At 60.5% G+C, this 27,940-nt stretch overlaps 2 protein-coding genes across 10 annotated transcripts; both read left to right on the plus strand.

Moving 5' to 3' along the window:
* The first annotated feature begins 230 nt into the window (after window positions 1-230).
* Window positions 231-21,317, plus strand: USP19 (ubiquitin specific peptidase 19). 8 transcript variants are annotated; one of them, XM_069027553.1, is made up of 28 exons: window positions 348-388; window positions 3,992-4,091; window positions 4,247-4,491; window positions 6,254-6,310; window positions 7,376-7,504; window positions 8,054-8,187; window positions 8,501-8,908; window positions 9,233-9,500; window positions 9,630-9,786; window positions 9,888-9,959; window positions 10,473-10,588; window positions 10,908-11,122; window positions 11,407-11,608; window positions 11,691-11,824; window positions 12,015-12,173; window positions 12,254-12,364; window positions 12,528-12,638; window positions 12,790-12,891; window positions 13,110-13,250; window positions 13,433-13,551; window positions 13,777-13,914; window positions 14,004-14,368; window positions 15,037-15,147; window positions 15,695-15,911; window positions 16,220-16,372; window positions 16,479-16,642; window positions 16,723-16,901; window positions 18,749-19,872. In XM_069027553.1, exons 3-28 carry the CDS (start codon window positions 4,383-4,385, stop codon window positions 18,980-18,982), a joined length of 4,305 nt encoding a protein of 1,434 aa, XP_068883654.1. In that variant the 5' UTR covers window positions 348-388; window positions 3,992-4,091; window positions 4,247-4,382; the 3' UTR covers window positions 18,983-19,872. The 8 variants fall into 8 exon arrangements, with proteins under 8 accessions (XP_068883656.1, XP_068883655.1, XP_068883654.1 ...); XM_069027555.1 differs by lacking the exons at window positions 348-388; window positions 3,992-4,091 and adding an exon at window positions 231-305; XM_069027554.1 differs by lacking the exon at window positions 3,992-4,091 and having other exon boundaries at window positions 299-388.
* Window positions 21,318-22,263: 946 nt separating this feature from the next.
* Window positions 22,264-27,922, plus strand: SLC6A8 (solute carrier family 6 member 8). 2 transcript variants are annotated; one of them, XM_069027674.1, is made up of 14 exons: window positions 22,264-22,387; window positions 22,659-22,877; window positions 23,230-23,361; window positions 23,910-24,183; window positions 24,264-24,396; window positions 24,647-24,781; window positions 24,872-24,975; window positions 25,080-25,204; window positions 25,290-25,402; window positions 25,482-25,619; window positions 25,931-26,033; window positions 26,115-26,215; window positions 26,417-26,587; window positions 27,412-27,922. In XM_069027674.1, exons 1-14 carry the CDS (start codon window positions 22,279-22,281, stop codon window positions 27,541-27,543), a joined length of 1,989 nt encoding a protein of 662 aa, XP_068883775.1. In that variant the 5' UTR covers window positions 22,264-22,278; the 3' UTR covers window positions 27,544-27,922. The 2 variants fall into 2 exon arrangements, with proteins under 2 accessions (XP_068883775.1, XP_068883776.1); XM_069027675.1 differs by having other exon boundaries at window positions 22,306-22,387; window positions 22,755-22,877.
* Window positions 27,923-27,940: the final 18 nt, after the last annotated feature.

Raw genomic sequence — 27,940 nt, forward strand, 5'->3', positions numbered from 1 at the left:
GGGCACAGCACACGCGGAACCCCGACAGACCAGCGGGGCACTCCCACGGATCAAACCCGGGTCCCCTACAGGACAGAGCGGGAACCCCCGCGGACAGGACCGGGACACCCACACCGCCCCCGCTCCCGTTGCTGCGGGAACGCGCCGGCACCACCCCCGTTCCCGTGTCACGTGGCGCCCCCTCCGTCTCACGTGGGCGCGCCCGGCGGCTCCCGGAAGTGCGTCACGGGCTCGGGCCTGTCTCCGTTGTCGGCCCGTTCGGAACTTCGGCGCGGCACAAACAGACCGGAGCGGCGGGCGGGGCCGTGAGTGCGGGGAGGGCCGGACCGGCCGGGCCGGGGCGGCGGCGGGGCCCGGGGACGGCGAGCGGCGCCTGGGCCAGCGCGGGGTGAGGGCCGCGGCGGCGGGCAGGGCCCGGGGGCGGTGGGAGGCCGGGATGCGGCCCGTGGTCGCGGGGGCCGGGGCGGCGGAGAGCGAGGCAGGCGGCGGATGGCGGTGGTGGCGGCCTGTAACGGGCCTGAGTGGAGAGATTGTGCGAGGCGGCAGGAGCTGGGGCGGCGGGGGCTGAGAGCGGGGCTCGGCAGGACGGGCCCAGCGCGGCAGCCCCGGGCAGGAGCCGGCGCTGTGACCTCGTGCTCTGCCCGCCGGGGCCGTTCAAACAAACACCATTCACACAGACACCGTTCACAGTCCCTTTCCCCTCCTCCGGTGCCCGAGGCCGGGCAGCAGCGCCCGGGGGGCCAGGGGCCGCCGGCTGCTGTCTGGACGCTCTCATCGCTGCTCATGGCCGGCGGGTTGGAACTAGATGATCTTCAAGGTCTCCTTCCAGCACAAACCATTCTATGATCGTCCCCAGAATGGGGGAGCTGGGCCTGCCGGGTTCCTCACTCAGCACAAGGCTCACTGCTGTCATGATGCGTTGGGGGCGCAGTGATTTCCACATGGGTTGGAAATATTTTGTGTGACAGCGCTGGCTTGAGTAGCTGCCCCAGGGGGCTCTGTGCTTGCCCTGGCTCCACCCGTGTGTCAGGCATGCCCAGAAACTCAAGTAAAAGGCAACCTCGAGCCTCGGGATTTCTGATCCCTCAGGGGAACGAGAAACAGAAGGTGACAAAAGTATTTGTGTGCACGAGGGACGTGTTTCTGTTGACTGTATTTAGGTCATGGAGGATCTAAAAGTCCATAGGAAGAAGATGCTGTTGGGATAGCCAACCTTCTTTGCAGCTACCCCTGTAAAGGCCTTTGGGCACTGTTGCGGAGTGCTGTGGGCACGAATCAGGGAGTTCCTCCTGCCAGCTGCTAAACCTGCCCCAGACACGGGGCACAAATTCCATCTCATTGAACACCTTCTGCTGTCCCTCCCCGTCTGGTGCTGCTGTGGGGAGGAGTGGCCCTTCTCCTTGGCCTCTTGCTCCCTTTCCTCTGGCCAGTCAAAATATTTGCAGTCTCAGCATGAGCTGGGTTGGGAAACAGCGCTGGGGTAAGACACACTTGGGAGAAAGCCCCAGCTGGCACCTGGATCTGGTACACACCACAGCACAAAGGCAGGGAGAGCAGAGGACAGAGAGGCACCTCTGCTCCCAGCAGCAGCATGGCCAGGCTTCCCTGGCTCCAGGGATTGAGTAAGGTTTTGTAGGAGTGCCCAGTTCATCAGGTAGTTCCCAGAGGTTCACCTGGCATCTAGCCAGAGTGGCCTTTTGCCATCTCTCCCCTACAGTGACTCCTACTGTGCCAACAGGAGTGGTGCCAAAACCTCTGTGCCTCTGTGCACCCAAGGGCTGAACATGCTGGTTGTATGTGTGTTTCCGGGTGGCAGAAAGGCAAAAAGTCTCCTGTTCGCCTGTTCTAATCCCTGAATAACCTGTGCTTTGCCTGCACTCCTCCAAAACCTTGAGGTGCCTGTAGCAGCCTCAGGTTGCCATCAGTCTGGCAGCTGAAATGGGCAGAGCTCCAGCCTCCTTGGTTCCTGCCTGCCATGAGGAGTAACTGTCAGCAGAGCACCCAAGGGAGCTGAGCCCTCAGTGAGGCATGAGAGCAGCAGGCTTCTCTTGGAGGAGTGACAAGCAGGCATGCAACCCTGTCTCTCTTCCTCACCACTTCTTGGGCAGAGGCCTGTCCTTTCTCAGCCTCCAGGACCCTTCTCAGAGCTTGCTTTCACCCTGCCCAGCAATTACCTTGTGCCACCCCTTTGGAGGTGGAGGAAGGAGGCAATAGAGCCTCTCCTGACCCTGCATGAAGCAGTCACTGCTTCTTGTGTCCCATTTCTCGTGGGGTTTTCACCTTAGAGGCAAAAGAAAAACAACAAAAAACGCTTTCCCATGTTTGCTGAGCCCAGCTGAGCTTCTTCAGCACCAGGAAGCATCTGTAGCCAACCTCTTTGGGTGTCAGTGGGGACTGGAGCTGAGTGACAGTATGCAGCTGGCATCAGAGGTCTAGCCTGGAGAATCACAGCCACGTTCCCTGCTGTGGGGGGCCTTCCCATTCCCTCTGGAGCCAGAAGTGCTTCTGCATCCTGGAGAGACCCAGTGTGTGCAGCAGCATGGGGATGACTCTGCTGCCCTCCCACAGCTCTTTGGGACTGATGCTGGACCCTGCTCAGCATCCAGGTCCCCAGGTCACTCTGGGGCTCTCCACCACGGGTGGCAGGAATTGTCTGTGCCAGGCAGTCAGGCTGGACTCGGCTTTTCACTTGCCTTCAGTGGCTCTTGGTTGTGAGGGCAGGCTGGCCTGAAGAGAAGTAGTTTGGATGCAGCACCTGTCATGGGGCTGGCTTTGCCAGAGCTCAGAGCAAGACCAGGCTGCTTTGCTCTCTGGGATCCCTCTCAGTTTGTGGCTATAGCTTCACATTTGTGGCTACTTGTTGCCCCAAACATTTCTAGAACACAAATGCCCTGGCAATGTGGGGTGGGCAGTACAGGACTGGCAGCGTCCTCCCTCTGACCGAGTGTCTCCCTTGGAGGTCCCTCCTGCCACTGGCCATGCCCACGCACAGCAAGGGGTCTGTGCTTAATGCATGGCTGAAAGCAGAACTGGGTGTTTCTGAGGGGCAGCTTGCCTCCCACTGAGGGAGAGACAAGCTCAGTGGAGCTGGGCTAGGCCAAAGATGCTGTTGGGCTCGGCTCCATGTCCTCAGATGGGAGCCGGGCCGTGGGATGTGTGTGAATCAGTGCACTGGGAGCTGCGGCAGGCAGCTGGCACATGGAGGTGGGCAGGATCTGTGCAGCTGGGCCCGTCTCCCTGCTGCAAACCCCTGCAGGCTGGTGAGCACTGCCAGGGTCAGAGTGTGCAGCCAGGGCAGCGAGGGAGGAAACCTTCCCAGCTTTCTGCTCTCACCACCTCCATGGAGACACCTCCAATGGGACTGTTTTCAGTGGGTTGTTTCAGTTCTGCTCTCTCAAAGCCCTGAACATTGCAGGGTGATGCTAATGAGTGCAACAGACCCCTGGGCCAGCAGCTCCCAAACCCTGTAGGGGAGCTGGCTTTGTAGGGAGGGCATGTCTGAGGGGGCAGGGGTGAACAACCTACGTGCCCTGCTCAGCCTGCTCTTTTCCTGGGGCACGAGGAGCAGAGGTGTCCTGTTTCCAGGCCAGGCCCCGCTGACGCTGTCTGTAAACTGACTGGGAGATAAATATTCAAGGTGCAGTCATGCTGGTTAAACTCAGGGCTAGTGGGCGAAGGGGGAGGAACTCTCCTTTTGCCAGGGAGCTCTGCTCTCATCTGTCATGGGAGACTGTCTCAGGCCTGCTTCCTTCTTAGGGCGTTACTGGCTCCTATTCTGGCCCTGTTACACAGGACACTGTTTGACTGAAATAGCTGTTGCTCCAAGCTATGTGACAGGCTCCCCCAGTTGACTCTGGAGGCTCAGTTTTGCAGATCCAGGCCTCCTCATGTCCTTACCCTTGCCTGTGTCTCCAGGTGTTGTTAGCACCAGCAGCTCCTCTGGGCCAGTGTTGCTGTAGTGGGAGCCATGAGCATGACACTTGCTTTCCAGGTTTTTAATGCGTGGCACATACTGAAGACCCCCGGTTGTATGTTGGGAGCTCTGACAAGCCCATGCTTTTGGCAGTAAGCATTGTAGCAGCTGTGATGAGGTAGGTTTCCTCGCTGAGTGCTGCATGGGGCTTCCCATAAACACCACAGTGAAGGTCATGTAAGCGCACTGGCCCTGAGGCAAAGAGTGGATCCTGATGCTATTGGGCCTTTTCCACCTGCTCCTTCTGCCATGCTCGCTCTTTCCTCTCTTTAGGCCACTACTTCCTTGCCAGAGAGTTTGACCACAGAGAGTCGCCAAGATAGCTGGGCCAGGAAGAAAACGTCGCACCCCTGACCCAGACTCCATAACCGACCCCGGTGGGCTGTTTGTGTCCTCCAAACGGCTGAAAATGTCCAGCAGCACAAATGCCCCTGGCCAGAGGAGAGTGTCTCGGGGCTTGGATGATGCTACCAACAAGAAGAAGCAGAAGGATCGAGCCAATCAGGAAAGCAAGGAAGGTGAGAGCCCCTCAGCATCACTGTGGTGAGCAGGCCCGTGGTGTCTCAGCCCTGCAGCCTGGGAGCCTCGCAGCCATCTGCTGCAGGATAAGCAGATTTGACTAATCGCTTCCTGCAGCTTATGGTAACCCCTGTGATGTGGGATCTTCTTTGACACAGTGTCCTCCCTGGACCTGTAACCTCCTTCCTTTGGGCACTACTTAGCCCCAGCGATGTTAGGAAGGTTGGGTCTGTGGCCTTGTTAGCTAAAGTTCGGAGTTGGCCTTGGTGATTGTTTCTAGACTCTGCTTTTGACTTGGTGTGATCTGCCCCAATCCAGCAGGAGTGGAACTGAAACCTGTGGGTGCTCTTGCAGCTGGAGGCAATGCTGCTTTTTTCCCATCGGTTTGCAGAGGCCAGGTGTTGTGAGGCAGTGACCGGGTGTGCAAGGCCTGCGGGTGGGGCTGCTGCTTTAGCTTCTGAGTCAGGATAAGGTGTGGCTCAGGTGAAATAGTTGCTGTAGAGTAATTCCTTCTGTAACTGCCATGTATCCTTTGACAAAAATGATGCTTCAGGTGCAGGGAATGCCTGCGGGCAGGATGCCGGCAAGAGTTTCTATGGCTCTGGAAAGCTGTTTGATTTCCATGCCTACTCTGTTATGATTGTTGTAACCTCAAAATCACAGGGTGTTTTATAGGCCAAGGCAATTGAGTGCTTGGCGAGGTCTGTGCCAGAGCAGCCAGGCACAGTCCCTGATGCGAAATCCCACAGTGCAGAGCACAGCGTTGTGCTTTCTCTCACGTGGGAGGAGTACATCTCTTGTAGAGCCTGATTCTCTGCATCCTCTGATGTAGGGGCCTCCTTGAGGGCAGTCATGCTGCCCCCATCCCCTCTGTGAGAGGTGATGAGGGGCTGTAGATCCTCCAGGCAGTGCCACTGCCATGCTTCTCACCCTGCCGGCCCCACCGGCACCTTTGCACCAGCGGTGTGATGGTCAGCAGAGGTTTCCTACTGGTTTGTAGCCAATCAGGGGAGGCAGTGACAGCCCTCTGAGTATTCCGGAGTGGAGACCACAGCTCCTGTTGCCACTATTTCTCTGCTCCAGGAGAAGGTGCTGTTGTTTTGGGTGCCTTGCCTGGCAGAGCTCACTGTCCTGGTTGGATAGAGCAGGCCTGGAGACATTTCTGGCTGTTGGAGGTATTTCTGTGGGGAGCAGGGATTAGGTGTCAGGTCAGTTTGGTTCCCCACCCTGATCTGGAAGGAAGTTTCAGATGTGGATGTTGGCAGCTTATGCAGGAATGGAAATGTTAAAGTGCAGCTGGGCCATGTGGTTCTCTGGTTACAGCAGAATTGGTTTGAGGATGACCAAACACCAGGTTCTTTCTGTCAGATCAAGACAGGACACCTCTATATGGCTGGGGGCTGGGGTCTGGTGCACCAAGCTGGGCCACACAGCTGAGCCTGGATGCCACAAGCTCCACAATGAGATGTGCCTCAAGAAAGCACTGCCTGCATGGTGCAGTATTGTTGTGTTGCTCCCACTGTGGTTCTGCTTAGACTGGGATATGGTGGTATGGCTTGGAGCAGCTGTCCTGGGGCTGACTTGCTGGAAGTGTGAGAAAGCAGAGGAGGGAGATGAGCAACACATGCCGAATGAAAGGCCTGGACACAGATTCAGGGTAGAAGGAGGTGATGTGTGAAATTTTGGGCATCAGCTTACTGGCCTGTGTTGTGAGGTGACAGTATGACACACCTGCCTGCGGTCTGCTTCTTTGCCCACCAGTGTCTTGCCCTGAGTTCGAGCAGGCTGAGACTACCCAGGAGAAGGACTCAGAGGAGGGTAAGTTGAGGTGTGTGCCAGCTGCCAGTGCATGGCCATGGAGTGCCCTTGCCAAGGGATCTGAATCTCTCACCTTGTTGTCCCATGCTCTGGCATTGAGCAGAGCTAACCTGAGCACTCTCTTGCCTCAGCATTTATCTTAACAGTATGTGGCGGAGAAGGGCTGTCTGCAAGGAAGAGGCCCTGGGCATGTGGCAGGCTGCTTGCAACTCAGGTGTCATGGTGCTGTGGAGCACAACCCTGGGACACCTCACTGCTGACACCTGCTCTGCTTCTTTGTGAGCAGGACATCACTATGGGCTGGGAACATCCCAAGCTGTGTCACCTTGTGGGCAGCATTGGCTGGTTTCTGTCTCAGTCCAGGCCTGCTTTGAGGACAGAGTAGGACATCCTCGTGCCCCAGGGGTAGAACAAACCTGATTGAAATCAAGGTGATTAAAATCACTTTTTTGCCTTGAAGACTTCAGGGCACCGCAGGGCCACACGTGGGGCCTGGCAGGCACACAAAGTTCTGCCTGCACCGGAGTATCACTGCTGCACTCTTTCTTCACCTGTTGCAGCATACTTACCTGGCTGGCCGGCCGATGTTTCAGCCATGTTAGCCATGCTCACCTGACAGGAGTACAGTGCTTTGATGGTTGCAGCTGGGCTGCTTGGTTTGCAGATGCAAAGGGGAAGTGGCAATTTTTGATTGTGGTCAGAGTCCACTTAAATCCCCCAGAGAAACTCTGTGGCTTCCTCATTCCTTGGGAAAGCAATAATTGTTTTGTTGTTGGCAGGAGCCACCCCTTCTTCCCAGCTGCCACTGCTGCTTGTGGCAATGCCAAGAGCAGCACTGCCTTTCTGGCCTCTCTGGTTCCTACCAGGATTCATCTGCCCTGCTGCAACATGTGCTCTTGTTTGTGCCCTCTCTGACGAGGGCAGGTCCCATTTAACTGTCATGACCTGTGTTCCTGCGCTGACCTCCTTAACTGTGTGTGTTCAGGCTTTTGTTCCCCAGCCAAGGAGTGGGCACTTCAGGCTCATACCCCAGCAAGTGGGTGATGCTTCCCTCCCTTTTCCTAGAGCTGCTGCTGGACTGGAAGCAGAATGCTGATGAGATCATTATCAAGTTGAACTTGGGCAGTGGAGCTCTGAAGGCGGAGGATGTAGATGCTGCTTTCACTGACACAGACTGTGTGGTCAAACTACCAGGTATGGAAATAGAGCAACTGCTGCAGGCATTTCTCCATTGGGACTTGGCACAGCTCTGGGCCAAGCATGGGGTTGCAGCAGGAAGACATCAAACTTTTCCCTCAGAGGCAATGCCCTGCTGTCAGCTGGCACAGCCTCAGGCAGCAGACAGGGCTGATAGGAGAGCATTGTAGAGCTGGGGAGGGCAGGAGTTGGCCTCTGTGCCAAGTGAAAAAGTGCCCACTGCTGCGCCGGTGCGTCTCTGTCCCCTGCTTGCTGGGATGGCTGAGTCAGTCCCGGGTATCCTTTGGAAAAATTACTGTGCCCCTGAGGGCAGGGAGGCCCAGGGCCTTCCCGCTGGGAAGGAGGCCAGCCAGATGTACAAAGCAAATTCAGGGAAGCTGGCTGGAGCCCTGGAAGGCTCCTGGGGTATGGTGGCAGCCTGCCTGCAGCCTTCTTGGCTCTGAATGAGTGCTTCCTTCATCCTGGGGGCAGGTGAAAGGGGGCTGTGGGTTAGGTGACAGCTGCCTGGAGCACTGCCTGAGGTACTGATTCCCCTCTGCTTTACAGATGGACGCCAGTGGAGCTGTCAGTTCTATGAGGAGATCGAGAGCTCCTGCAGCAAGGTCCAGTGCAAGAAGGGCAACTTTCTACAGCTTGTGCTTCAGAAGAAGATCCCACTCCATAATTGGTCTTCACTTCTGGTGAGGAGGGAATGATCTGCCTTTTTAAGGGAGCTTATGGAGCCCTGGGGAGCTGGGGTGACCTCTGAGCTCCCTACTTTTGAGGTGCCCAGGGAGCAATGTGGGGCACATCCTGCATCCACATGCTGCATGAGCCATCTGCCACTGTCCCAGGGAGTCATACGCCTGTTTCTGCCTGCCGTGCATCTCCAGGTTCTGGAGTAGAGTCCTGGTGCAATCTGGAAAGGGGGAGTGAGCATGAGGGGTTGATAGAGAGCCTGAAAGGTGCTGCTACCTAAATAACCTTCCCACTGTGCTGCATTGCCTTTTACAGAAGAAAAGGAAAGACGGATCCAAAGAACTGGCCAAAGGGGCCGCATGCTGGGAAAATGGGAAAGAGAAAGCTGCTTCTGCAGAGTTGACCCCTGAAGAGCCGAGGGCTGAAGGCACAGAGCCTCCAAGATCCCGGCGGGAGCCCTCCAACCCCAAGCGTGCTCCGGGAAGAAGTGAGGCCCTGGGAGGGAAAAGCCCAGCCAGCCCAGGGACACAGAGTGGCCCCAGCGCCAAGCGGGCAGTATACCTCAAAGTGGCTCCTACTGAAGAGGAGCTGAATGCCAGAGTCACCGGGAGCACAGAGCCCAGCAAAGGGCACAGCGGGAGGGCCGGTAGCCGCCGCAACGTCAGAGCCAGCCAGGTCGATGCACCCGCAGCCCTTGCAGACCTCGCACTGCCACTGGAGAAGGTACCTGGGGACCTGGCTGGACAGGGTACCCTTGCTCCCTCAGCCCTGTGCAGGGGATGCAGGACCCATCCCTGACCATGGGGATGAGGTGGGCTCCGTGATGCTGAGGGCTGACGGGAGGACCTGTGGTGGAGGAGCGGGTGAAGTGAGGACCCTGCAGTTGCTGGGCTGTGGTGCTAATGGGGCTGAGCTGGCATGGGATGTGTGGGGGAAGCGGGTGGTATGGAGCTGTGCCTTACTGGCTGGCAGGAGCCACAGTGGGTGAGCCAGGGCACCTCAGGGGTGACAGTGTCTGTGTGTCACTGTGTCTTTCTGTATTGAAAGGCTGTGGTTTTGGCCAAGGAGACTGCTCCAGTGGAGATGCCACCTCTTGCAGCTACCACGGAGGTGTTTCCCCACCGTGTTGCCACCTGTGTTGAGAAGAGAGTCCTGCAGCCAGGCAGCCCTGCTGAGGCCTTGCGGAGCCGGGACTGCCTGCCTGTCTTGGGAGAGAGCTCTAAGACCATCCCAGTGGGCACCCCTCCCATGGGCAGAGATGGTGAGAAGAGGGACTGGTCCAAGGATGATGTGGCTCTGGAAGCAGCAGCTGATGGTGAGTGCCCAGAGCCTATGGGGTGAGCCTGGTCAGGAAGGTCCATCTGCTCAGGACCTTTCCTGGGTCAGCTTGCAGCCTCAGCATGCAAGGAAGATAACCTTTCTCTCCATGGCCTTCCTTGCTCAGAGCCAGAACCTTTTGTAAGCCTGACCTTTGTCAAGAATGACTCATATGAGAAGGGCAATGATCTGGTGGTGGTGCATGTCTATGTGAAGGAGATCCACAAGGAGACATCCAAGGTGTTGTTCCGGGAGCAAGACTTCACACTCGTGTTTCAGACGAGGTACAAGTTTGCCTCGGGGTGATTCCAGGCTGCTGCAGAGCTCCTGGTTGTGGCTGGGCTACTTCTTTGTTCACCTCTGCTCACTCCCAATTTCTCTGCAGTGATACGAACTTCCTTCGTCTCCATCCTGGCTGTGGGCCCCACACGGTGTTCCGGTGGCAGGTGAAGCTCAGGTATGACTCCTGTCCGTCTAACCCGCACCAGGACAAGGGAGGTGAGAGTGCAGTGCTGGAGCAGGAACCAGTCCTAGCTGGCGGTTCTGTGCAGGGAATGCTCATTTCTGCATCTGGAGGTTTCAGTTACACCATACTGCACTAGTGCCCTGAGCCTGGTCTGCCTTGGCCGTGTGCTGGCTTGCAGGGGAAGAAATCCCAGTGCCTCCTTGCCTGCAGTTCACCCCAGACTGTTCTAGAGCTCCTGGGGACAGCCAGACCAGCCTGTGTGCCCTTTGGGTGGGATATGCAGCAGGAGGCAGCCAAGCAGAATGGATGTCAGAAAAGGGGTGCTTTGTGTGTTCAGTGTGGCCAGGCTTGAGGGTTTCCACCCTGCTTTGCCAGGGCTACCTCAGGATCAGTGCCAGCAGGGTTCTTACTGCCTGGAGGGCGTGGCTCTGCCATGCAAAGGCTTTGGCATGTCTGAGGCTGCTGCGGGTCTGGGGCACCTCTGACTTGCTGCGTGCCTTGCAGGAACCTCATTGAGCCGGACCAGTGCACGTACAACTTCACGGTGTCTCGCATTGATGTCTGCCTGAAGAAACGCCAGAGCCAGCGCTGGGGAGGGCTGGAGGCTCCAGCCACACGAGGTCTGCACCCTGCCTTGTCCTGCCTGCCTGCTGCACCGCAGTGGGGCATGGGCCCTCCTCACCACTCCCAGCTGCCAGCTGGTGCCAGATCCTCTGGCATGGGGTTGTGGGGAAGTAGAGGGGCTGAGTGGGTGCAGGTAGGAGGGATGTGAGGCAGAGTGTGAGCCAAGTGATAGGGGAAGGGCACTGCTCTTTCCCTTGCTCACGGGAAAGAGGGGTAGAAGAGAGCCTGTGTGCAAGTGTGGACTGAGCAGTTCAGCCCCACTGTGGGCAGCGCGTGGTGCTGCTAACCACAGGCCCACCCTTCCCCCTTTTTAAGGTGCAGTGGGTGGTGCAAAGGTTGCCATGCCTACAGGCCCTACCCCTCTGGATAAGAACCCTCCGGGCAGTAACCAGCACCCCCTCTCCAGCAAGGAAGAGGCCCGAACCAGTGACAAAGAGAAGCCGCGTGTGGAAGATGGGGCTCTGGATGGCGTGGCAGCCCGTACGGCCCCAGAGCACGTGGCAGTGAAGCAAGAGCCACATATTCCTTCGGTGAGTGTGGCCACAGTGGATCTGACCTGGATAGGGGAAAGAGGGACACCTCCTCAGTGTCACTCTGGAGGCTGGCAAAGTATTCCTGGAGGAGGAGGCAGTGCTCCTCAGTCATAGTTGGCAGGATTAGGGACAGCTGTTGGCCTGTCTGTCCCAGTCCAAGTGGGAGATGGTGTGATGGCTCCAGCCCTCTCTGGAGAGTTTCTTGGGCTTTTGAGTTCCTCTGGTGTTCCCAGAGAGACTCCCTGAGTGCCACACCCTCACAGCTGCCTCTGCTTTGGCAGCCCAAACCGACGTGTATGGTGCCACCAATGACACACAGCCCAGTGAGTGCCGAGAGCGTGGAGGATGATGAGGATGAGGATGAGAAGAAGAAGGTCTGCCTGCCCGGCTTCACAGGGCTGGTGAACCTGGGCAACACCTGCTTCATGAACAGTGTCATTCAGTCCCTGTCCAACACCCGGGAGCTGCGTGACTACTTCCATGGTGAGCCCACACTGGGAGCACAGCAGAGCTTGGCCAGTCAGATGATGAAGCCAGCCACCCTGAGCTCCTGCATTTCTTACAGATCGGTCGTTTGAGTCGGAAATCAACTACAACAACCCGCTGGGGACGGGCGGGCGCCTGGCCATCGGCTTTGCCATGCTGCTCAGAGCACTGTGGAAGGGCACACACCATGCCTTCCAGCCCTCTAAACTGAAGGTAGGGCTCCTGGCACTGGTGCTCAGCCAGAAGTGCTGTGGGTTCCCAGCATTCCTCTGTGGGCACCTGGCTACCCTGCAAGTGCCACAGAGAGCTGTGGGTGTGGGTGGGTGCAGCCAGGGTTTGTGCGTGGGGCAAGCAGTGCTGCCAGGGGTCTGCTGGCCAGCCCTGACGACTGTGCTCCCCACAGGCAATTGTAGCCAGCAAGGCCAGCCAGTTCACTGGCTATGCCCAGCATGATGCTCAGGAGTTCATGGCCTTCCTGCTTGATGGCCTGCATGAGGACCTCAACCGCATCCAGAACAAGCCCTACACAGAGACTGTTGACTCGGATGGGAGGCCTGATGAGGTGAGGGTGTTCTGCCCCCAGAGTTACTGGGAGAGCAGCCTGGGTGGTTTAGTGAGGTGCCAAGCCTTTTCTTCCTGCAGGTGGTAGCTGAGGAAGCTTGGCAACGACACAAGATGAGGAACGACTCGTTCATAGTAGACCTCTTCCAGGGCCAGTACAAATCCAAGCTTGTGTGCCCGGTGTGCTCCAAGGTAGGGCAGCCCTGGAAGTTCTGTCTCTGTCCTGGCTGTGCAGAATCAGACTCCTGACCCTCAGAGAGCACAGGTCACAGGGCATGGCTGGATCTTGGGTCTACTGGATCTGCTGCTCAGCCACAAGAACTTCCCACAACTGAGTGTGCGTTTGTATCTGCAGGTGTCTATTACGTTTGACCCCTTCCTGTACCTCCCCGTGCCCCTCCCACAGAAGCAAAAGGTGCTGACTGTCTACTATTTTGCAAAGGAGCCACACAAGAAACCAGTCAAGGTAAAGGATACCTTCTGCCCTGGGGAGGGAGCCTGAGAATGCTCCTGGAGGTGCCCCAGGCAGCTGGTCATGTGCCAACTGGCTAAGCCCTGTGTTAAGTAAGGGCATGCCTTAGTGTGGTGTGGCTAATGTGGCACTTTCTCGGTGGCAGTTTCTCGTGAGTATCAGCAAGGAGAACTCCAGTGCCATGGAGGTACTTGACTCAGTGGCCCACAGCGTGCGCGTGAAACCAGAGAACCTGCGCCTGGCTGAGGTGAGAGTGCTGGGCAGATACCTGCTCTGGAGGGCTAGGCCGCTACAGTAGGGCCTGGCATGTCCATCTTTCCCTTTTGTGAGATGGTGAGCTGAGCACAGCATCCTTGAGCTGCTGCTCTTCCCACAGCTCACTGTGAGGCTGCGGTCTGTGGCTCTCTGAGGAGAGGACACATAGGGCAGCCCTCACACGGCCATGCTCCACTGCCTTCCTGGCAGGTGATCAAGAATCACTTCCACCGCATGTTCCTGCCGTCTAACTCGCTAGACACGGTCTCGCCGACGGACCTGCTGCTTTGCTTTGAGGTGCTGTCCCCAGAGCTGGCCAAGGAGCGCGTGGTGGAGCTTCAGGTCCAGCAGGTAAGAAGGCATATTGGAACTACTGGGAGGGATGCAGGAAGGCTGAACCATAAGTGGGACTGAGCAGGAGTGGCAGAACTGCACACAAGGGTGATTAGCTACACGGATGCCCACTGAGGCTGCCTTGTCCTGCCCCGGTCTGTCCTTGCCCTTCCCTGTCCAATGGGTCCTTTCTCCTGCAGCGCCCGCAGGTGCCCAGTGGCCCTGTTGCCAAGTGTGCGGCCTGCCAGAAGAAGCAGCTGCCGGAGGATGAGAAGCTCAAGCGCTGCACGAGATGCTATCGAGTCGGTTACTGCAACGTGTGAGTTGGCTTGGTGCCTGGCAGGAAGGGAGGGTCTCCTGCTGTGAAGGGCTGGATGGAAGAGCTCTGCTTGCTGGGAGAAGGTGGGATGGGTCTGCCCTTTGGGATGGAGCCAGCTGAACTCCTGGTGCTCCCCTTGTCCCCAGCACACCCCTCTGGCCCTGCACTGCTCCTTCCCAGGCTGTTCAAGGATGCTGAGTTCAGCAGGGGCTGTATGTGTTACAGGGCATGTCAGAAAACACACTGGCCAGACCACAAGGCTTCATGCCGTCCTGAGAACATCGGTTTCCCCTTCCTCATCAGCGTGCCCGAGTCCCGCCTCACCTACGCCCGCCTGGCCCAGCTGCTGGAGGGCTATGCAAGGTGAGAGTCCAGGGAAGGAAGGTGCTTCTGCCCTGGAGCTGAGCTCAGCCCTGTGTCTGGCCAGCTCTAAATCCCACCTCCTTGCCCAGGTACTCAGTCAGCGTGTTCCAGCCTCCATTCCAGTTGGGCCGGATGTCACCAGAGCAGGGGCTGCAGCCTCTGCACTCGGACAAGCTGGAGCCCCTGGCCAAGAGCAGCTGTGCAGCAGCCACCTCCACCCCTGAGCTGGGAGATGGGGACAGGGCTTCCAGCCTTTTGCAGGAGCCCCCACTTTCACCAGCTGGGCCTGAGCTGCACTCAGAGATGGGGGATACTACCACTGTCCGGAGCAAGGTTCTGACAGCCAGGAGTTCCCTGCTGAGCTTGGATTCAGGGTTCTCTGAGCACATGGAGTCGCAGGATGACAGCTGTTGTGAGAAAGAGCCATCCTATGAGAGAGCTCTCAAGCCAGAAGGTAAGAGGTGCTGAAGTGCTAATTGTGTCTGTGCCAGGAGCTCAGGCAATTCTCCCTCCTTGGGGTGACCTCCCACCACAGCATCACTTCTCCTCTTGTGAGCTTGGTCTGGAGACTCTTGGGAACACAGATGAGGCCCTGGGAGCTTTGTTTTGGCAGTGCTGCCTCACCTGAAATGCCTACCTACCCACGCTCTGCCGTGCCCTGGCAAAGCCCAGGGTGTAGAGGAGAGACCTGATGAGGAAAGAGGCTGGAGCGCTGTGTTGCTGTGGGAGAGGTGGGAAGGCAGGGGCGGGCAGAAGCCTCGAGTCCTGTGGGAGCAAGGCAGAGCTGGTGCCGGCTGAGCCCCTGGGGGCTGTGAGCAAAGCACTTCCCTCGCTCTGACTCAGCTGCATGGGACCAGCCTCTCGCGGTCGGCTGCCTGGCTGTCACGTTTCCAGACATTCGTCTCAGGATGGCAGCAATGTGCAGTGAAGGGGCAAGGCAGGCAGAGGAGCACAGCTTGCCAGGGGCAGGCGCCTGCTAAAAATAGTCAAGGACACGGGCACGTGGTTGTGTCCCTTCAAGGCCGTAGCATGTGAGGTGGGGGTGGGGGTGCTGCAAATTCTTGGCCCCTACGCAGGGCAGACAGGCAGTACCACCACAAATTTGTCCCTGCCTGTTCACAGCTGCTATCCCTGGGTACCAACACACTCCAGACTCACTGAATACCCGCGCCACACAGTTCTACATCACTAAGATTGACGCTGCCAACCGAGAGCACAAGCTGGAAGATAAAGGTGAGCCAGAGCCCTGTAAAGTGCCACCTTCATCCCTTACCACCTCTGGCAGGGTAGTGGATCTGCCTGGCCAGGGTGCCAGAGCCTGCCTGGCACAACGTGAACCCAGGTGTGATGGTGGCCCACACTGAACAGTAAAAGCTGCACCTGACAGGGGAAGGAAGGGCTCTGCTGCACAGAGCCTCTGCCTAGAAGCTCTTCTTGGGCATGACATTCCTGCTCTCCTCAGCAAATAAGCCAATTCCTTCCAACCTCATGTATTCTCAGAGGGTCTGTGATCTCTGGGTCACTTCTGTGTTTGAGTGGGATGCCCACACCCAGTGCTGTTTGTGAGGGTGCTGCTGATGAGAGGGCTGTGTCAGTGTTGAGCCCTGCAGGCTGAGGGGCTCTGCTGCCCCAGCATGGTGAACCTAGCCAGGGGGCACCTGTCCCTTTCTGGAAGCACTTTTTGATTTCTGTATCTAACTGTGTTGGGCAAGATTGCTCCAGCAAGGTGGCCTGGTCCAGCCTGGTAGAGTATGTGTGTGACGTCTGTGCCCCTTCACAGGTGACACCCCCCTGGATCTGACAGACGACTGCTCCCTTGCCCTGGTGTGGAAGAACAATGAGCGCCTCAAGGAATTCGTGTTGGTAGAATCCAAGGAGTTGGAGTGTGTGGAGGACCCAGGCTCAGCCAGCGAAGCAGCCCGGGCTGGCCACTTCACCCTGGAGCAGTGCCTCAATCTCTTCACCAAGCCCGAAGTCCTGGCCCCAGAGGAAGCATGGTGAGGAAGGCCGCAGGGCGGGTTCCAGCCAGCAGCAGCAGGGTTTCCCGGGAGCTGCCTGGGCCTGCACACTGTTTCTACTGGCAGCCAGGAACGATGGGCTGGCCCTCCCTGTGCACTGGGAAGGGCTAAGCCAGCAGGGAGGAAAGCTAGTGCTCTGTAGGACTGTGCTGGCCTGCCCTTGACAGAGGAGGCTGAGCCCTCCGACATACCCTCTGCCAGCCCTGCATGTGGGGACCCTGGGGCTGAGCTGGGCTGGAAGAACTGAGGCTCTCCCCATGCCAGTAACAAGCACACTCTTCCCCTAGGTACTGCCCCAAGTGCAAGCAGCACCGTGAGGCTTCCAAGCAGCTGATGTTATGGCGGCTGCCCAACGTCCTCATCATCCAGCTCAAGCGCTTCTCCTTCCGCAGCTTTATTTGGAGGGACAAGATCAATGACATGGTGGACTTTCCCGTCCGGTGAGAGCCTGGGGACGATGTGCCTGGGTTGGCACTGCCTCTGCTGACCTGCAATCCGGCCTGCATAACACTGATCACCCTTGATGGTCACCATGTCTCTCCACAGGAGCCTGGACCTGAGCAAATTCTGCATTGGTCGGAAGGGTGAGCAGCAGCTGCCTATGTATGACCTGTACGCTGTGATCAACCACTATGGAGGCATGATTGGAGGGCACTACACAGCGTACGCCCGCCTGCCCAACGACAAGAACAGCCAACGCAGCGACGTAGGTGAGGATCTGTCACCCTCACCACCCCCCTGCTCCTGCAGCCGTGATTTGTCTGCTTGCTTAACCCTTTGTCCTTCTCAGGCTGGCGGCTCTTTGACGATAGCACAGTCACCACGGTGGATGAGAGCCAGGTGGTGACCAGATACGCATATGTCCTCTTCTACCGCCGGAGGAACTCTCCTGTGGAGAGACCCCTGCCAGGGCATCCCTCAGACCACCACACCGAGCGCACCCCCTCTGCTGAAGCTGCTGCAAGCCAGGTGAGCACTTGCGTCCCTTTCGGCACTGTTGGAGCCACAGAGCCTTGAAATGTGCTCAGGAGCCCACATGCAGGGCCTGCCCATCTTTGCCTGCACCCGGAGAGCCTGGTACAGCTGTGGTGCAGTGCCTGCACCCCTTTGATACCAAAGAGCTTGTGCCGGCTGGGCGTTGGAGCCTGTCTTGCCTCATTCTCATTGTGAGCTTGAGACAGTCCCTGTCCTAAGGGATCACAGGAGAGCTGGTTTTGGTCATCAGTGTGGAATTGCTGGTGGGAGGGCACTGGTAGAAGAAGAAGGGGCACAGCCTTACCAGAGTCTGCTCTAGAGGAGTGGTTATGAGCAGTGCAGTAGGATCTGGTTGTGCCAGAGAGCAGTAAGAACTTGCTCTCCAGAGCCGCTTTTGAGGCAGGGTGGGGGACACTTTCTGCTGGGGCCCAACTCAGGGCCAAACCAAGTGCAAAAAAGGTAAATACCAGTGCTGAGCCAGAGGCCTGGCAGCCTTCACAGGGTGCTGTAGAGAAACCTGCCAGAGCGTGCTCTGTTGCTGGGTGGCCTGGGAGGGAGGGACTGGGGGTGGGCCAGATTGGCAGGGTGCTTTCAGAATGCAGTGGTAGGGCATGGTTACACTGATCTTTGTGTGAAAGTCAGGAAGGCCGAGGCTGGGGCACAGTGTGGTGCCCATCTAGTCAGACCCCCTGCATCGTTGTGCTGCAGACTTTCCCTTCATGCTCAGCACCTCTGCAGGCCCACAGAGTCTGAGGACAATGCTCAGTTCATCTCCAGCCTGACTGCACATGTATGCCCTGAGGGGCCCTTCTGGCCTGGCCTCCCTGCCCTTCTGGCTCATGCTCCCCTTGACCCGGTGCTGGTTAGGCATCGAAGTTCTGCCCTCTCGCCTGGGGACAGAAGCTGTCTGTCTCTGAGGCTGGGGGGGCTGTCTGGCATCTTGGTTGTCTGCCTGCCTGGGCTGTTCCTGGGGGGCTGTGCGTGTCCTGGAGCAGCTCCACTCACTGGGGGCAGCCTGAGCAATGAGAAGGCTGTACTGCTTTTTGCACACTGGTGGTGAGAGCCTTCAGGGGCCTAACTGGCCCTGTGGCTCACTGTATGCCCCATGGCGCTGGGGTTCATCAGGTTGCTCTGTGGCACTGGGGCTCATTGGGCCCCTGGCAGCGCCGGTTCCCCTCAGTAATGGGATGCATTGGATCCCAGTGGGGCTCAGCAGGTCCCCAAGCACCCTGGACCACCTGCACCCTCCCTGGCACTGGGTGCCCTCCAGAGACCTGCGCCCTAACTGCTCTGCACGATCACCGACATGAAGGGCCAAGCTGTGGTTGGCTGCTTGTGGAAAATCCTCCTGGAAGCTGGGCTACGATTGGTTGTCAGAGCATTCCTACCTACCAAAGCAGAGCTGTGACTGGCTGTACTGGCGCTGTGCCTCCTGCTCCTGCTGCTCCAGCTGGCTCTGGATTGGCTGTCGTGAAAGATCCTGTTGGGATCACAGAAGCTGGGCTGTGATTGGCTGCTGCCTGCTCCCTTGCCTCCTGGACCCACCAATGCAAGTGCATCTGCTCCATCGGGATCCAGCTGCTGGCTTCTCTCCCTGCAGTCCTGTGAAGACCCTGCCTGGCAGCTGCCCATGCTCCCTCCCACAGAGCCACCCACCGGAGCCCCACACACCAGAGACCCCGAAGAGCCGCGGGGGCGGGCGCGACCGCGATGGTGCTGCATGGGGAGGCGGGCTGGCTGGGCACGGGGCTGGGCTTGCAGGCAGCCGCCTGCCCCGGGGGATGGCGAGGGGTGTTGCCCGTTGTGTTCTCCAAGTGCTGACGCAGGTTTCCACATCGCAGGCTTCTCTGATCTGGCAGGAACTGGAGGCTGAAGAACAAGAGCTGCAGCTTGAGGCGCCCCAAAGGCCTGCAAGAAACTCCTGGAGGCCCCGTGGCCAGAAGCGGAGTCCGGGCACCCCCCCGCACCCAGATGAAGGCTGCGTCAGATACTTTGTCCTGGCCACCACGGCCGCAATTGTGGCTCTCTTCCTGAACGTCTTCTACCCACTCATTTACCAGCCCCGCTGGAGATAGGCCCAGGCGCGTGGCCAGCTGCGGGAGCAGGGCCGCCAGGGCACGCGCCGTCCTAGGATGCTATGAGAGCAGGACAGAAGACGCTGGGAAAGATTCGCCAAGGGAAGCATGGGGCTGTCGGCTCCTGCCTGTCTGCTCTGGCATCTCCTGTGCCAGCTGGCAGGCCTGCGTGGCCAGCCTGCTGCCTTGCCAAGGCACAGCCGAGAACCAGGAGCTCCTTTGCCCTTCTTTTGCTGCCCACTGGGAGTGAGGCAGACTTCATGGCTACCTGCTGCTCAAGAAGGGATGTTGCTGCTGCAGTGAAACTGGGACCTGAGAGCCCCACGGGCACGTCAGCCATCTCTGCTTGGCTCCCAAGAAGGAAGTGGAGACCTGCTGGGAGGCTGCAGCAAGGGCAGGATGCCCTGACACGGGCCCTAGCTGGCCACCTCTCTCAGCTGTGCTGCTGCAGGAGCCTTGAGCACCCCTAGGGCTGGGGCTACCCGTGGTCCTTGGCCAGCCCAGTCTCTCCTTCCAGCCTCCTGCTGAGCCTCCTGGTGCCAGCTGCCTGTGCACTGGGAGGGATATGTGCCGCACTCCTGCGCTGGGGCTGGACAGGCTTGTCACCTAGGGCTTGTGTGCTTCCCTGCTCAGCCCTGGACAGCTGCTGGGGAGCCTGGCAATCCAGACTGGGGTGCCTGTGGTGAGCACTCATCTCTGTGGGCCACTGCTTCCCAATAGTCCCTGGGGCTACATGCTGGCAGCATCTGGGGTAGTTGGTCTCTTCAGGGCAGTGTGGTGCAGCACCTCATTTGCAAGGACACCAGCTGCCCATGCTGCAGGAGAGGCATGGGGTCAGGGAGCACAGGTATGACCATGGTGCGTTAATAAAGCCAGGTTTTCCAAAGAGATGCAGCGTTCCTGTCCTGTGTGCTGGGACTCCCACACAGTGGCGGGGACTCCACACTGGGGTCACCTGAGGCCACTCTGTGACCCAGCTGGCACCAGGACCATCCCTTGGGCTTTGCTGGGTGCCTAGTGCACCCTGTGTGGCAAGCAGGCTCAGGGGAGAGCTCTGCCTGCCCATGCCATGGGGCACGGGGCTGGGCTCTAGTCCCAGCTGTGGAGTGGTAGCCTCGTGGGACACATGCAGGGCGTGGGGAGCCCAGCAGGGCCAAGAGCAGGCACGCCCCTGGGGCTGGGGCACAGGCGGCAGCTGGAACAGTGTCTGACATTGAGACGTGTTGCCCTTGGCTGAGCGTGGCTCAGACAGCTCTGGCGTATTTGGGTGTGAGAGGTAACTTCAGAGCCCTGTGACTTTCTTTTCCGTCTCTGCTGCTGTTCTGCTGGCAGTGCCCTCAGCGGGCTTGGGAGGGATGCTTGGCAGTGAAGGGGTTCATCTGTGTTTTAGGCTGGGGCCTGAGCTGGACTCCCCCTACCTCTGTCCCACACCCTTCCTCCACGTGCTGAGTTTACTCCCCTCCCAAGCAGCTCCCAGCCAGGGAGCTCGGCAGGGCTGTGCCGTGGTCATGAGGTGCCTGTCCTGGAACAGTCGCCTCATTGTCTACAGCCCTGGGTCTCGGTGGCTTCCCCCGCTCACCCATGGTGCTGGCCTCGTGGGTCTGAGTCAGTGCCCGGCGCCAGTGGGCTGACCTCTGCTCCAGCTGGTGCTGGTGCCCCAGGCTTGGGGCCCACAAGCTGCTGCCTGCACCTGCCTGCCCTCACTGGCGGTGGGGGGCCAGCAGCGAGGCCTGACAAGGTGCTCTCAGCCCTGGAAATTCCCTCTGGCCCTGCACTGTTCCTCAGACCTCTGGCAGGCGCTGGCAGCCTGCCCGTGGCCCGTCAGTGCCGCCCATGCTGGGGTGCAGGGCTCTGCTCTGACTGGCACTGGCTGAGCAGCCCTGGGGCAGGAGTGTGCTGCAGCCTGGCTCTCCTGCTGGGCTGGAGGGGCTGCCTCCAGGAGCCCTGGGCACGATGCTTCCCTCTGCCCTGCCATGGGGTTTGCCACCAGCTGCTGCTCTCTAAGCCCAGGGGCTGCACATTCTGCACGTGGGGTCCCTACCCTGAGGGGCTGTGTCCCCCCAGGCACCCCTCTAGCCCTCCAGCAGCAGGGAGGGAGATGGGTGGGCGGGGTGCAAGTCTCCCTCTCATGCCCACCTTCTGCTTGCAGGGACTGCCCCCGGTGCCGTTCGGATCTGGCCTGGCCCCCGAAGGCGCCTCGCCGCTGGCTGCGGAAGGCCTCCCTGAGCGTTTCGCCAGCCCCGCCGAGCGCCCAGCCCCCTCCTACAGCAGCATGGAAGAAGTCGACTAGGGTGTTGTGGGGGGCCTGGCCTGGGGCTGTGGGCCAGGCCGGGCACTGGGGGGATGGGGGGTTGGGGGGGGGGGTTGGGGTTTGTCCTGCGCTCATTAAACTCTCTGAACTCCACTCGCCTCTGCTGCCTGCTCTCTCTCGGGCCCCCCCCATGCCCTAGTCTGCTGCTGGGACCCCCAGCACCCTGCTGCCCCAGGTGTCCTCGTGCTCCAGTGTTCCTTGGTGTGACTTGGTGCTGGGTATTCCCTAAGATCCCTCAGGGACCGGTGTTTCTTGGTGCTATTGCCAGGTGCACTCCACAGCAGTGGGGGACACAGTGTCCCCCGCTGCCTGCTGCCTCTCTGCGTGCTCTGCTGCTGACTGCACCCTGTTGTCCAGTGTCCCCTGGTGCAAATCCTGCCGCTTTAGTGCCTCGTGTCTTCTTCTGTTGTGCCCCGGTGCGGCGAGACGTGCAAGTCCCGGAGTTCTAGTGCCTGTTGTGCGCTGAAGTGCTTCATCCCCCGCTGCCTCTCTTGTCGCCTGCTGTCCCTAGCGCCCTGCTCCCTGGTGTCCCCGGGTGTGCCCTACTGCCTTGTGTCCCTCGTGCCCGCTATCCCCCGTTGCCACGCCGTCCCCGCTGTCCCTAGTGCCCGGAATCCCGCAGGGTCTTCCTTGTCCCCCCGTGGCTCCCGCCTCGCCCGGGGGCCGGTGCCAGTGCGTCGGGACTGCAAGTCCCGTCAAGCCGCGGGCGGGTAGCGCGGCCAATGGGGCTCGGGGGGCGGTGCGGCCGGTCGCTGCCTCCGCCGCCGCCCGGTGCCGCGGCGCAGAGAGCCCCGGAGCGGCCGCGCGGCGCCGGCCCCGCAGCCCGGCTCTGAGCCGCCCGCCCGGCCCGGCCCGCCCCGCCGCGCCCCGCCGCCCTCAATGAGGTTCTTCCGACTCACCTTCAAGTGCTTCGTGGATTGCTTCTGAGCCCCCCTCGGCCACGGAGCCGCCCCCGACCCGCCCCCGCTCCCCGGCCCCCCGCGACATGCCCCCCGTCCCCACCGACACGGCCGCCCCGCAGCCGCCCGACGCCCCGCGACGCGACGCCGCCGCCGCCGCCACAGCCGCGGCCGCCGCTGCCCCCGCGGGCTCCGGTAAGCGGGGAGCGCCGGGGAGGGATGAGCTTGGGGAGGGGGGAGAGGGGGGCCCACGGCCACGCGCGACCGCGACGCGCCCCCTCCCGCCGCCGCGGGGTGAGTCACCGCTCTGCATTGTGACGTCACGCGCCGGCCTGACATCTGACGTCACGCCCCTACGCGCGGAGAGGGGCGCGCGGGGGGGGGGAGGTGCTTCCCCCCCCCTCCCGCGCCCCCACGGGCGCGCGTGACGGCGGCGTGGGCATCCCCCCTCCCCCCGTCTCGGCAGAAGGCCCCGGCGGGGCGGAGGGCGCAGAGCCCCCCACGGCGGGCGAGGAGCGAACAGTGACGGCACCACTGGTGCGACCCCCTGGTCCCCCCAAAGAGGCCGTTCCCGAACGGGAGACATGGACTCGGCAGATGGATTTCATCATGTCCTGCGTGGGCTTCGCCGTGGGGCTGGGCAACGTCTGGCGCTTCCCCTACCTGTGCTACAAGAACGGCGGAGGTGAGCCCCGTGCTCGCCCCGCGCCGCGGGGGTGCGCCCCGCGGGGCGGGGGGTGCCCCCTTCCCGCCCGATAGTGTATGCCTGGGGGTCACCTCACGCTGGGTCAGCTCGCCCTGCACCTTTGAGGGGCTCGTGGGCCACCCCGTGGGGGTCCAGAGTCACTCACGGGGCGGGGGGTCGTGGGAGCCCCCCACCACCTGCCCGTGCTGACCTACATCGCGGCAAGGGGAGGGCGCGGAGGCGCCTTTGCCATTCGCTGCGTCCGGGCGGGTGGCGCGGGGAAGGAGGGGAGCAAAAGGGGGGGGCCGGGGGGACGGCAGCGGCTGAGCCGGCCTCCTGCCCCCGGCCCCAGGCGTCTTCCTCATCCCCTACCTGCTCATCGTCTTCGTGGGCGGCATCCCCATCTTCTTCTTGGAGGTGGCCCTGGGGCAGTTCATGAAGCAGGGGGGCATCGGCGCCTGGAACATCGCCCCCCTCTTCAAGGGTAATGTCACACCCTGCCCGCACCCTTCCCACAGCCCCTGCACCCTGCCCAGGGCCCCCGGCACCCTGCCTGCACCCTGACTGTGCCTCAGCTGCCCGCAGCCTGCTGGGGCCGGCAGCACCCTGCCCACGCCCTACCTGCTCCCCTGCACCTTGCCCGTGTCCCATTGCCGCCCCTGTGCCCCGGCCAAGGGTGGCAGCTGTCTGCACCTGTGCCCCATGGCACCCTGTCCTGCCCTGCCTGCCTTGCCTGCCCCTGTGGCTCGCTGCCTGCACGCTGCTGGATCCCAGGCAGCTGCTGGATCCCCACCGCAGAGGTACCCTGCCGGCTCCCCCCTGGTCCTGTGCCATGCTGCCAGCTGTCCCCACCCTGTCCTGTCCTGCCTGGGGCTGCCAGCTTCCCTGTCCCATTCCCACCAGCTCTCCCCTGTCCTGTCCCTGTCAGTTCTCCTCTGTCCTCCTGCATCCCTCCAACACCCCACATCCCACTCCATGCCGGCTGCCAGATGCCCACAGGTGCCTGCGGGCTCTGGTCTCCCCATGCCACAGGTTTAGGCCTGGCCTCTATGGTGATCGTCTTCTTCTGCAACTCCTACTACATCATGATCTTGGTGTGGGGGCTCTTTTACCTGGTGCATTCACTGACGGACACCCTGCCCTGGGCCACCTGTGGCCACTCCTGGAACACGGAGCAGTGCACGGAGCTCTTCAACCCGGACCTGTGCCACAATGTCAGCACTAATGCCACTGCCAGCACTTGGACCTCCAATTTCAGCTGCGCAGACATGACCAACAAGCGCTCACCTGTCATTGAGTTTTGGGAGTGAGTGTGGGAACCAGGAGGGTGTCGTCGTCTGGGGCTGGGGGTGTCATGCTGGCACTCAGCACAGCCCCACTCTGCAGGAACAAGGTGCTGCGTCTCTCTGGGGGCCTCAGCGAGCCAGGGGAGATGAACTGGCAGATGATCCTCTGCTTGGTCACCACCTGGGTCGTTGTCTACTTCTGCATTTGGAAGGGTGTCAAGTCAACTGGGAAGGTAATGCTGGCAGGGGGAACATGCATCAGGGCCACCGGCATGAGAGAACGGGACTGCAACACACAGCACTGCTGTCTCCTGCCCTCCTGTGCCACGGCCCACAGGGGTGGGAGACCCATGTCCCACATCTGTCCAGGAGGTGTGACCAGCTGCTGGGGACATTCCCAAGCTCTGGTCCTGCTGGGACACCTGTGGCACATGACAGAGAGCCCTGGCCTGGGGGGTCTCACGGCCACCCACTGCTCTTCAGATTGTCTACTTCACGGCACTCTTCCCGTATGTGGTCCTCATCCTGCTGCTGGCCCACGGAGTAACACTGCCTGGCGCGCTGGGCGGCATCATCTACTACCTGAAACCTGACTGGACCAAGCTGGTTGAGGCACAGGTGAGGGCAGTGGGGAGGGCAGCAGGGAGCTGGGTGCTAGACACCCCCTGGCACCCTCATCACCCGCTGACACCCTCCCTCACACCCCAGGTCTGGATTGATGCTGGCACCCAGGTCTTCTTTTCCTATGCCATTGGGCTGGGTGCCCTGACTGCACTGGGCAGCTACAACCGCTTCCACAACAACTGCTACAGGTAGGGCTGTGCCAGCTGCAGGCAGTCCCCCTGGTGTGATCCAGTGACCCCATGGTGTGTCCCCCAATACCCCCCGGCACTTCCTTAAGACACTCTGCCCACAGGGATGCCTACATCCTGGCTGTGATCAACAGCTGCACCAGCTTCTTTGCCGGCTTCGTTGTCTTCTCCGTGCTCGGCTTCATGGCCTCTGAGCAAGGCGTGGACATCTCCAAGGTGGCCGAGTCTGGTGAGTGGTGGACGGTGGGTGCCAACTGACACTGTGTCCCCTGTGACACCCCTCGAGTGGCACCTCTGACCCTACTCTCCTACAGGTCCCGGGCTGGCTTTCATCGCCTACCCCAAAGCTGTGACACTGATGCCCTTGTCCCCGCTGTGGGCCACGCTCTTCTTCATCATGCTCCTCGTGCTGGGGCTGGACAGCCAGGTGCTGTGGTAACCAGGGAGATGGGGAACAGGGAGAGGATGGGTGGCACATCCCCACTGAGCCCTGCTTTGTGCCACAGTTTGTCGGTGTGGAGGGTTTCATCACGGGCATCCTGGACCTGTTCCCCCAGCCAGGGGCTGGCTCGCTGCGCCGTGAGCTCACCGCTGCGCTCTGCTGCATCGTCTGCTGCCTCATTGACCTCTCCATGGTCACGCAGGTGGGGGACGCAGCAGGGACACTGCCAGCCAGCCCCACACCAGCTGCCTGCCCCTGTTCCTCAGGCAGCACCTCCCATGACGTCCCACTGTGGGGCGGGAGCTCCCTGGGGCTGCTGCCCTCATGTCAGTGGAGCTGCCCATGGCATGGGGGTCTCTGTGGGGTAGGGGTGCTGTGGGAGCAGGGTGCCCATGGCATGCAGGGTGTCCATGCCAGGTGGGGTACCGGTGCTGGCAAGGCTATGACGGTGCCAGCGTGGCGGTGTGTGGGGCAGCCAGCACAATGCTGGTGACACGGGCACCTTCCTGGCAGGGCGGCATGTACGTATTCCAGCTCTTTGACAACTACTCGGCCAGCGGGATCACGCTGCTGTGGCAGGCTTTCTGGGAGTGCGTAGTCATTGCCTGGGTCTATGGTGAGGCCAGGGGGACACGGTGGGGGGGGGGGGGACACAAGGGAGACACAAGTGCCCTGACTGACGCCCTTCCCCCTGCAGGTGCCGACCGCTTCATGGACGATGTGGCCCGTATGATCGGCTACCGGCCCCTGCCCGTCATGAAGTGGTGCTGGGCTGTGGTGACACCGCTGGTCTGCGTGGTGAGCAAGGCCACCGCGCGTGGGGACACGCGTGTGCCACCGCCCCGCGCTGTGCCGCGGCCACTGAGCGCCCCCCGGCGGCCGCTGCAGGCACACGCGTGTCGCGACCGTGGGGCGATGTGCGCTACGGCGGTGACACGCGTCGGGGGTGGGGACCGCCAGCTCCCTGCCCCGTGGGTCCTCACCTCTCTCTCCACCCAGGGCATCTTTGTGTTCCACGTGGTGAACTACAAGCCGCTGACATACAATAAGACGTACGTGTACCCGTGGTGGGGGGAAGCCATCGGCTGGGTCCTGGCGCTCTCCTCCATGCTCTGCATCCCCTGCACTGTTATCTACAAGCTCCTGCGCTGCAAAGGCTCCTTCCGCGAGGTGAGGGTGGTGCAGTGGGATCACTCCTACCTCTGTCCCCACCCCATCCTCAGCCATGCTTGTCCCCCTCTTAGTCCTGTCCCTGGCCCAGTCCCGGCCCCATTCAAATCCCACCATCCACATTGCCGTTTCAGTCCCATCCACCACCAGATCCCATCGCTGTCTTTGTCACTGTCTGATTGCCATTCAAATCCCACCAGTGTCCACATTGCCATCACAGTCCCATCCACAGTCAGATCCCATCCCTGTCTTCATCACTGTCTCATTCCTATCCAAATCATGTGCCTGTCCCCACTGTCTCACTCCCATCCAAATCCTGTCCCTGTTCCCATTACTCATACCCAACCGTACCTGATTCCCACAGCTGCTTACATCACTGTCTCAGTCCTATCCCTATCCCTGTTGCAGCCAAATCCTGTGCGTGTCCCCATCACTGTCTCCTTGCAATCCCTGTTCTTCTCTAAATCCCATTTAGTCCGTTTCCCATCCTGGGCTCACCCCCATCCAAGTCCTGTTCCAGTCTTCATCGTTTGCACTCCTACCAGATTCCCATCCCCACTGCTGTCTCACTCCCAGCCTCTCCCAAACCCCATCCTTGCTGACATCACTGTCTTAATCCTCTGTCTCAGTCCCATCCCTGTCCCCATGCAATCTCTGTCCCTTTCTCAATCCCATTTCAATCCCTTCCGTGTCCCAGTTTTACCTCCACCCCCCATCCGAATCCCACCCCTTTCCTATCCCTGTGCATTGCGGGGAATTCACCAAGGTGGGTCCAGGCAGTCCCAGTGCTGTTGTCCCTCGGTGCTGACACGGTGTCCCCACAGCGCTGGCAGCTCCTGACCACTCCAATCTGGGGCCAACACCACCTGGAGTACCTGACGCCAGAGGCAGAGGCCAAGCTGCTGGCCCCAGAGCCCCCCAAGGAGAAGGCGACGCTCTTCGAGACTGTGATCTGAGCGTGGGGAGGGTCGCACTGCTCCCGCCTGCCATAGCAATAATGCCAGCACCGCCTCCCACCCACGCTGCCCCGTGCCCCCCGCGCCGCCCTGGCCGCCAGCCTCGCTGCAGGGGGGTGAACACAGCGAGGTGGGGGGTGCTGGGGGCCACGGAGCCAGGGCGGCCGCGGGGCGCAGGAGGGGTCCCCGGCGCGGGGGAGCGTGGCGGCCCGGGGGGGTGGCAGGGAGGCCGCAGGCTGGGGGAGTGAGTGGGACAGCCCTTCCCTGGCCCCTGCCCGGAGCCCCCATGGCCCCCCACTCACTAACTGCTTCCCGTAGCGTTTGTCTGGTGTAACCCCAACCGCCCCGACATCTGGCAATAAACTGGGAGACCCTGGCAGCGCTGGCACTGCAGACA

This window comes from Aphelocoma coerulescens, chromosome 12 (genome assembly GCF_041296385.1).
Source record: "Aphelocoma coerulescens isolate FSJ_1873_10779 chromosome 12, UR_Acoe_1.0, whole genome shotgun sequence".
NCBI classification, from domain to species: Eukaryota; Metazoa; Chordata; class Aves; order Passeriformes; family Corvidae; genus Aphelocoma; species Aphelocoma coerulescens.